This window comes from Lactuca saligna, chromosome 7 (assembly GCF_052625555.1).
Source record: "Lactuca saligna cultivar CGN05327 chromosome 7, ASM5262555v1, whole genome shotgun sequence".
NCBI classification, from domain to species: Eukaryota; Viridiplantae; Streptophyta; class Magnoliopsida; order Asterales; family Asteraceae; genus Lactuca; species Lactuca saligna.
Genome location: NC_136423.1, coordinates 51,478,982 through 51,489,691, shown reverse-complemented (window position 1 = coordinate 51,489,691; position 10,710 = coordinate 51,478,982). Strand labels below are relative to the sequence as shown.

At 35.2% G+C, this 10,710-nt stretch overlaps 1 protein-coding gene across 1 annotated transcript; it reads right to left on the bottom strand.

Annotated features, from left to right (window-relative positions):
- Nucleotides 1-7,707: 7,707 nt before the first annotated feature.
- Nucleotides 7,708-10,388, bottom strand: LOC145006932 (uncharacterized). Its single transcript, XM_078965947.1, has 6 exons — nt 9,831-10,388; nt 9,624-9,776; nt 9,492-9,562; nt 9,244-9,335; nt 8,178-8,812; nt 7,708-7,926 (listed from the first exon to the last, which is right to left on the bottom strand). Exons 1-6 carry the CDS (start codon nt 10,386-10,388, stop codon nt 7,708-7,710), a joined length of 1,728 nt encoding a protein of 575 aa, XP_078822073.1.
- Between the last annotated feature and the right edge of the window lie 322 nt (nt 10,389-10,710).

Genomic DNA, 10,710 nt, shown 5'->3' with positions numbered 1-10,710 from the left:
TGTTTCAGGCAGGTTCAGTATTGCAGGCAATTCAGTGTTTGGAAGGTTTCAGGGTTTTGGGTCAGTATTGTATTTGCGTTGGAATGCAAGTGTTGACGGTATAGTTGGTTGATTTGGAACTGGCAAGTCTCTCTCAATAGGATCAGCTGAGCCTTCGGCCGAGTATAGTGATATGTAAATATAGCTAGGCAGGTAGCTTTTCTTTCAGGATGGAAGGCTCGAGTTAGTAGGAGTTGAGTAATCAGATGGGATATAAGCAAGCTATTTCCAGCAACATCGTTTCAGTATGAGCGGAAGAATGGATAGAACAGTTATAGATAGTCGAAGTATTTTCAGGAGTCGCTGGAAGCGACTAGGAGATTGCGATGGAATATAGTGACCGGTGGGAGTTCGGTAACTCGGATATAGGTAGATAGTTGGACCAAAGTGGTCTCAGTGCATCCAGTAGGCGGATGAGGGGTACAGAATTGCCAGTCAGAGGAAGTAATGCTAATAAAATTATCGAAAGGAGAAGGATTCAGTATGTACCAACGATAATGATCGGCAAGGTGAGTGGCTGGAGTGATGGACAAAAGGGCGTTAGATTTTCCAGACCTAGAGTTGGAGGCAGTTCGAAGGCAGTTGATCGTAGCAAACTTCGAGGACGAAGTTTAGTTTAAGTGGGGGAGAGTTGTAACACCCCAAAGTTTCGAGAGCCAAGAAAAGAAAGAAAACCTCAAGTTTAGGGGAGACTCGGCGAGTCCATGGAGGGACTCGGCGAGTCCGAGCGGGATCCGGGTCATGGTGTAAGCGACCGACTCGGCGAGTCGGCCAAGGAGACTCGACGAGTTGGGTCTGATCGAGGAAAACCCTAAATTCGGGACTTGGAGCGTATATAAGCGTCTCATTCTCCTTCCTAGGGTTCTTTTACTGCCTCTCTACCCCAGAACACCAAACCCTAGCCACTATATCCGTTTTTGAGCTAGATCTTGCCTTGAAGAGTGCACTAAAGCTTGGAGGAGGAAGAAAGACCTTGGAGGTCCAAGAAGGGACTGTAGATCTGGGATTGTGGAGTCATTTCAGAACAATTGGAGGTAATAAGTTGTTGCTTGGACTCCCTTTGCATCTAGATCTATTCTTATGTGTGAGTTTTGGTCATTGTTGGTTTGTTATGTAACCAATTCGAGTTGGAGGTTCATATCTGAGGTTGCTACCTCAGATCCATGTTGGTTTTGGTCTTGAATCCCCTAAAGTATCAGCCCTTGGTATGTTGAAGAAGCATGGTTGCCATAAACCCTAATTTAGTATGTTTTGAGCATAGATCTCTCAATCTACACGTAAAGTTTGCCACTTTACGTGGGGAATAGGCCCTAGAAGTATGGATCTATGAGTTGGAAGTTCTGTTTGGCTCGAAAAGCCACTGCATGGATTGAGGACTGGATAGACTCGGCGAGTCCTTAGAGTGGACTCGGCGAGTAGCTTAAAGATGAGGAGGAACTCGACGAGTAGGATGAGCAGCTCGTCGAGTCGGATGAAGTTAGGCATGGCCTCGCTGAGTTGGATGAATAACTCGACGAGTTGGTTGAAGATTGTCTAGGACTCGGTGAGTCTGTTCTTGGACTCGGCGAGTCAGATCGCGAAACACTAAACCCTTCGAGTTGAGACTCGAATCAGTGAGTCGGGTGGTGACTCAGCGAGTTGGACATGACAGGACTTGGAACTAGTTGGACTCAGCGAGTCATAGACTGACTCGGCGAGTCGAGTCGCGAATAAGAAAGACCCTGAGCGTAGGAACTCGGTGAGTCAGTAGGTAAACTCGGTGAGTAGGGTTGACCTGGAAGGTTGACATTGACTAGGATTTTGACCTTGACCAGAGTTGACCTAGTGACCTTTGGAGGTCAGTTGGACTAAGTGTTTTATTGGCTTTTGAAGCTCGAAGAGTTAGTGGAGCAGCAGTTCGGAGTCAGAGGTCAAGTAGCAGTCAAGAGGATTAGCAGCATCAGTTCAGCAGTCTCAGGTGAGTTTCCTTCCAGTAGGGACGGGTCTAAGGCCACAATGCTGGCCCGTTCAGTTAGCAGTAGTTTTCGGACTTCGGTCCGATGCAGTAGTTAGTATGTTTGATGCCTTCGTGGCTCAGACAAGATTTATGTGCTATGTTTTATGTGTTATGTGTTATGTGTTCTGGGCTACGGCCCGATGTAGTATGCAGTATATGTGTTCATGCTAGTTGATATGTTATGCTATGCTATGTTCAGTCAGTTAGCCCGGACTTCGGTCCGATGCAGGGGACAAGGTCCCAGTCAGTTTCCGGACTTCGGTCCGATGTAGGGGGCAAGGCCCCAGTTAGCCCGGACTTCGGTCCGATGCAGGGGACAAGGTCCCAGTCAGTTTCCGGACTTTGGTCCGATGCAGGGGGCAAGGCCCTAGTTAGTCCGGACTTCAGTCCGATGCAGGGGACAAGGTCCCAGTCAGTTTCCGGACTTCGGTCCGATGTAGGGGCAAGGCCCCAGTTAGTCCGGACAATGGTCCGATGCAGTGGGCAAGGCCCAGTATGTGCTTTATATGTTGTTGTATGGTATGTGTTAGATTGGGGGAGCTCACTAAGCTTCGTGCTTACGGTTTTCAGTTTTGGTTTCAGGTACTCAGTTTTCAAAAGAGGAGCTCGGGGAGATTGCAGTGCACACACCATAGTCAGTTAGCCTGGGAATGTTTGACTCTAATAATGATATTATGTTTTGAATTAATACTCGAGAATTTATGTTATGACTTATGATACAGTTTTTATAAATATGATTCTAGTAATGCTTTTAAAGAAATTTTTTTGATCGTGATTTTTGGGTCGTTTCACATTCACTTGATTGTAACCCGTTTAGACACTACGCACGTGCATGAATTATAATACGGATTCGAAGGAATAATCATGTGCAACGAACGTTTATTGAATGTCATTTAGATGAGCTTTTTTTTTAATATTTTTCGTTAAAAAGTTCATTTTTTTAAAGTAGATATATGCTTGGTTTTAACTTTTTTGATTTATTTTTAATTTTTTTTTAATTTTCGTTTTGTTTTTGTAATTTTTTTTTGTTTTTAAAAAAATTATTTCTTTTTCTTTTTTTCATTTTTAATATCTTTAGTACATGCTTGAAGATAATAGAGTTTTTTCTTTTTCTTTATCTTTTTATTTATTAATTCACTTTTTTTTAATTTTTTTAAAATATTTTAAACTAATCATCGGTTTAAGTTTTTAATTTTAAACAATTATAAAATTTTAAATAAGAAGAATATTAACGATTATAATATTTTACGTTCATATATATATTTTTAATCATATTATTTTTCGATCATAAAATTTCGAATCATAGTATCTCGAATTATAACGATATTATTTATCAAACATTTTTTAATCATGTTAATTTAGATCATAATATATTGGATTAAGTAAAGTTTTTATTCAATACAACATTTTGATCATCATATTTTTTGAATCATTTAATTTTGAATCATAAAAAATATAATAATTACGGATAATTAAATATTTAAATGATAATTTTGTAGATCATAAGAACTTAAGCATCACAAACATACTGAATTATAATATTTTTGAATCATAATTATTTTGAATCATCTCTATTTACACTATATTATGTTCAATATATATATATATATATATATATATATATATATATATATATATATATATATATATATATATATATATATATATATATATATATTATTTATTTATATATAATTTTAATCTTTTAAAATCAAGTTTAGTATAAAAACACCTTATTTTTTTAAAGGATGTTTTTATAAGGTTATTAGAATAGTGGGTACAAGTATCACTTATAGTTTATAATTTTTGAAGAGCTTTTTTTTCTGGGTATTTTTATAATTATAACAAACAATATATATATATATATATATATATATATATATATATATATATATATATATATATATATATATATTCAAATTTTAATAATTGTGCTCATTCTGTAGAGAAATAAATTTTAAGAACTTTGGTTTTTTCAGATTTTTATAAACAAAAAAAGTTATAGTCGAAAAACTAAACGGGTAGAAAAGAAAAATCACGAGACAATAAGGGTTGAATACTTATTATGCTGGGGGTGGGGGCATATGTCAGCTCATAGAGAGGCCACATGGCCAAATTTTCCTTTTCTTTTTTTCTTTTTTATTTTATTATTTTTGTTTTTGTCACTTGTACTCTCCAAACAATTAACCTTCCTCGAAAATTATCAAAATCTCGCAACTAATTATGAAAAATTCATATCATCCCATGAGATTTTGACGATAAATAAAATCAAATATTGGCCGTTTTTTCAATCTTAAGGACAAAAAATGTCATCGCGGATCCTACCACTTTTTGAATTCCTAGTTGATCATATATATATATATATATATATATATATATATATATATATATATATATATATATATATATATATATATATATATATATATAAATTCTAACTATGTATTATGTCGATGTAAGAATCATTGTGGACCAATCATTTCAAATTTAGTTAATTTTAAATTTATTTAATAGATAAGGGTAGAATAGTAATCTTTTATATTTATTAAATAATATCCTTAATAATCATCCCATTTTTTTAATGGAAAACAATTAAATTCAAATGAAAAAATCAACCTTTAATAGTTATATATATATATATATATATATATATATATATATATATATATATATATATATATATATATATATATATATGTGAACTTTTAATCATAGGAAGCCCTAAAAAACTCAACTGAAGGCATCGTTCATGCCTCATGACGATTCCTCAATTGTCAGTCTTCCATCGGCCGTTCTTCAACCTTCTGATTCAACATCCCAACCACATCATCTTCTATATCCTTATTCTTTTTTTCCTTCCATTAACATATAATAGAAATCTGGGGCTCTACAAATCGACCCCTGTTGAAGTTGCAATATTCTTTGGGTATAAGAAAAATAGACACACGCAAGGTCGAAAACGATAGAGGACTCCTTACCCGCATATTGGAGGCATGAGTGTCGATTTACAAGCTGGCTTGGCTACCAGTGGTTCTGTATTAGTGTTGAAATCAATTTGATGATTGTGACCGCGCTTTTGAACGAGTATGATGTAGAGAATGGGGTTTGGTTTGAATGTTACAGTAAGAAGAAGAAGTTTATCGTTTTCGTGATAGGATTTTGGTTGCTTGATGGGGTTATAATAATAATTGAGGTTCTTCTAAAGGTCTCGCATATGATGTTACATGTAGACTTCTATATATTTGTGTGTGTTGGGGAAAAACGAAATAGGGTTATTGGAAATCTGGATCACAAACAGGAATCGTGTTAACACTTTCCTTGTTTGATATTTCAACCCAATATGCCTTGGGTATCACGAAACCCAAACTGGGATAATTCCTGATGGAACAATTCTGATTTTTGGCACAAAATCAAAATCAATTTTGAGAACAAGATGAACAAGAAAGCATTTCCAGTTTTCTGTGTTTCAAAAGAGTCGTTATTTTCCCAGATTTATCCACTCAGCGGATAAACCAGAAGAGTTTGCAACTTTCAGAAAAAACATATTAGCCCTTGAAGTTGCATTTTTCAAGAATAACAAACTCGTCCTTGTTCTGTACATTTGGGTTCGGTACTAACAACGTTTAGTAAATACAAGTGTGCACTCCCACACCTCTAACTTGTATTTTAACTAAAACATTATTCTTGAAACACTTGTTAAATCCATTACACTAAAATATATTTGGTGATAAAAATCACCAATAGTGTGTGTGTGTGTGTGTATATATATATATATATGTGTGTGTGTGTGTGTGTGAGTGAGAGAGAGAGAGAGAGAGAGAAAGAGAGAGAATTCCTAGACGTTATGATTTAGGTTTTTGATTCAGTTTTGATAGGATTTCACTAGGTATTTGTTCTTCTATTAGGTGGCATATCACTTCTTTCATTGGAAGAAGGGAACACGTTTTCCTGATGAAAAAGGTATCTACAATAGGTTGAGATGGTGGGAGCAAATTAATAGTGGCAAGCAACTCACTCACAACATGAAGTTTCTTACTGTTGTGGTTGTAGTAAATACAAGTGTGCACTCCCACACCTCCTAACTTGTATTATAACTAAAACATTATTCTTCAAACACTTTTTAAATCCATTACACTAAAATATATTTGGCGATAAAAATCACCAACAATCCTCCCCTATTTTAGTGTAACCTTGAATTAACAAACTTAAAAACAAAAGAAACAAGACTAATGCATAAATGAAAATATCGATACGATTGAATTTTCATGTTAGTATATTACACATTTCAAACACTTGAGAAATCAAGGTATCTCAAAGATTGAACCCATCAACTCTTTTGAATATCTGAAGATAATATACACATTAGTTTTACAATCATCTTAACAAAATAACTTGACACTAATTATAAAGCCGTGTGTCCCAATCCATTCTTGATCGTATAAAAGCTAAGTCCCAAGCTCTTTGAAGTGCGGCTACACTTCACGATCATACAAGTGATTCTTTTATTCATGTACCTGTATACATTTTATCAAAAGAATCATTAAGAACTCAAATTCATCCCGGTCTCTACAGGTTCAAACACACGTACCTTGGGATAGTTATAACGTGTGTTCCAATTTATATAAATAAGCTTTCCTCATTGAATTCAACCTCTAAAATTGTATTAGAGGGGAATTGGGTGTGTCATTCATAAGAATTTACAAGGACTTTAAGCTCATCCCTATAACAGACTTGTGCACTAACTCTTGTGACAAACTCTTAATGAGATGGTCCGCCAAATTTTATTGTAATTTTACAAACTCAATAGAAATCACAACATCCATGATTAGATTTCTAATCATCCCATGTCTAACATCAATATGTCTCGATTTACCATGATAAACTTGACTATAATCTTTACTCAAAGTAGAAACACTATCATAACGAATAGATAATGGTGAAATCAGTTTCCTCCACAATGGAATCTCATAAATCAAATTCTTTAACCATTCTGCTTCCTTACTTGCAGCAGCCAATGCAATAAACTCATATTCCATTGTTGAACTTGTTATAGAAGATTGCTTCTTAGATGCCCATGAGATAGCACCTCCACCAAGCAAAAATACCCAACCAGTTGTAGAAGAATGATCTTCTCTATTGGATATCCAACTCGCATCAGAATATCCTTCCAAAACCGAAGGAAATCCTGAATAACACAAACAATAATCCTTGGTTCCTTTCAAATACTTGAAAACATGAAGAACCGGTTGCTAATGTTGAGTACTAGGATTATGAGTAAACCTACTCAATCTTCCCACTGCGAAAGCTATATCGGGACGAGTGCTAATCATAGCATACGTCAAAGAACCAATAGCCTGCGAATACTCAAGTTGAGAAACGGATCTACCTCTATTAGGCATCAACTTCATGCTTAAATCCATAGGGGTACTAACAGGTGTACAATCACTGTAATTGAACAGTTTGAGAATTTTCTCAATGTAATGTGACTGTGTAATAGCAAGTCCCTTGTTCACCTGTTTAATCCTTATTCCAAGGATTACATCCGCCTCCCCCATATCCTTCTTGGAAAACTTTGAAGATAGTAAATTCTTTGTTACATTAATTTGATTTTGATCAGTGCCAAAAATCAACATATCATGTACATACAAGCAAATGATCACACCAGATCCAGATCAATCAAAATGGTTGTAAACACGTTTATCAGATTGGTTTAAAGAAAAACCATTAGACAAAATAACTTCATCAAACTTCAAATTCCATTGTTTTGGAGCTTGTTTAAGTCCGTACAATGATTTTACAAGTTTACACACTTTTTTCTCATTTCCAGGCAGAACAAAACCTTCTGGTTGTTTCATATAAACTTCCTCATCAAGATCACCATTCAAAAAAAGCTGTTTTTACATCCATTTGATGAATAACTAGATTGTGAATAGCTGCCAAAGCAAGCAACAATCTAATGGTAGAAATTCGTGCTACCGGTGCATACGTATCAAAATAATCGATACCGACTTTTGTCTAAAACCTTATATGACCAGACGAGCCATAAATTTATCAATGGTTCCATCTACCTTTATTTTCTTTTTGAAAATCCATTTACATCCCAAAGGTTAGAACCAGGAAGTAAATCAGATAACACCTAAACATTATTCTCCATAATTGATGACCTCTCTTCATCAACCGCTTCTTTCCAAAACACAACATCTAGAGACTCCATAGCTTCCTTAAAAGTCTTTGGATCAGTCTCAAGATGAGAGGAATATGAGTATTGTTTCTCCACTTTATCCTTCGAACCTTCAACTAAAAATAGTTGAAAGTCATCGCCAAAATCTTTCGCGACTCGACCTCGTTTGATTTTACGAAGTTGTTTTGTTTCTGGAATTGAAACAGCTTCCTTAACATATGATTTAGGCACCTCACTTGTGCTTGGAATCAGATCCTTTGGTCTTTGAATTGAAGAATACCGTAGCTCATCAAAAATAGCATCTCGTGATTCTATAATGGTATGAACGGAATATGCCTCATTAGGTTCTATAACATAAAACCTATAAGCTTTGGAATGTTTTGCATATCCAATAAATATGCAATCAATTCCTCTCTCACCTAAATTTTTCTTTTTAGGTTTGGGTAATTTCACAACTGCTCGACATCCCCAAACTTGAAAATAATTCAAATTTGGTGTTTTCTTGTGCGAAAGTTCATATGGAGTAACTTTGTTCCGTTTATTAGGAACCCAGTTTAGCACATAATTAGCTGTGAGTATAGCTTCACCCCAAAAGCCTTCACTTAAACCCAAAAAAGAAAGCATCAAGTTTATCATTTCTTTTAAAACTCGATTTTTCCATTCAGCAACACCATTTTTTTTGGATTCTAAGGAGCTGTGGTTTCATGAATGATTCCAGCCGATTGAAAGTATTCAAAATCCATGTACTCTCCTCCCCTATCTGTCGTAAGACATTTTATAGAAATACCCAACTGTAATTTGACTTCGGTTTTATATACTTTAAACTTTTCCAAAGCTTCATTTTTGGAATGTAACAAGTATACATAACAAAACCGACTTGAATCATCAATAAAAGTAACAATGTACTCTTTATTTCCCAAGGAAGGTGTAGCATGGAAATCACATAGATCACTATGAATCAATTCCAACACTTCTGATTTTCTATTCACATTTGGAAATGGTTGTTTCGTGATTTTAGTTAACATACAAGTTTTGCATTTTTCAGAATTAATGTCAAAAGCTAGAATCAATCTGGATTTTGACATTTTAACCATTCTTTTAATATGAACATGTCCTAATCTATTATGCCATAACATAGAATTATCAAGATTAGATGCAGAAGTCATACAAGTAGATTTGACATGTGATGCAAACGTATTTATAACATTTAACTTAAAAACACGCTCACAATAATAACCAAATCCCACAAATATTCCACATTTAGACAACACATACTTGTTCGACTCGATCACTTGTTTATAACCCATACAATTCAACAAACCACTAGACACAAGGTTCTTTCGATCCTTTGGAACATACAATACATCAAAAAAAAATTGTTTTTCCAGAAGTAAACGTAATACTAACAACACCAGTTCCTAAAATTGGCTTAGATCCTTCATCCACCATGTGTAAGACAGAAGCTTTATTTACTATGTTCAACTTCGTGAACCACCATTCATCATTACACACGCGATGTGTAGAGCAGGTATCAAGCCACCATGAATCTGTATCAACCCGCTATACAAAAGAAACTTCTGGAGTTAGTAGCAAAATATTGAATACTAAACTTACAAGATCAATAGTAATTTGACCTTTGGTTGCAGATTGATCATGAGATCCACTGCCACCAACAGTACCATCTTTTCCACTACCATTTGCACCTTTATTTCCAAGTTTCACCCGACAATCACGTTTCATATGCCCTTTCAGATGGCATCTCCAACTCACAAGTTCCTTGGAATCCTTGTATTTTTTGTTGGACTTTATGTTGCTACCTTCATACTTACGTTTATTACCCTTGCCTTTGTGATTAGAATTGTCTTCTTTATCACATTCATCCATATGAACTTGGGGCTGTCCAAAATCAGATTTGCCCTTTCCAGTTCCTTTGTCATTCTCTTGATCACGAAGCCCTTCTTCAATTTTCAATTGACTTCCAAGTTGAATCAAAGTTATCTCTTCCTTTCTATGTTTCAGATGGTGTTTGAAATATTTCCATGATGGTGAAAGTTTATCAATCACACTTGAAACAACAAAGGATTCATCCATGGACATGTTGTGTTGTTTGAATTGACCATAAATTCGTAGGATTTCATTATATTGTTCCATTACAGATCGAGAATCAACCATTTCATAATTGTTGAATCAGAAACAATGAACTTTTTTACTTGAAGCATCTTCTGCAATACGTTTTGTTTCAAGTGTGTTCCAAAATTCACTTGCAGTTTCAATATTTTGATGAGTGTCAAAGAGGGAATCACACATACCATTCAGAATGTGACCAAAGCAGATGCAGTTGTCATTCTCCCATTTTCTTCTCCTCCTGATTTGTTCCAGACTTGCATCTTCAACCTCTTCTGGTTTTGGAGTAGAAAGAACATAGACAACTTTCAAAGTGGTTAACCAGAAGTGCATCTTCTTTTGCCAACGTCTGAAATCTTGGCCCTGAAAT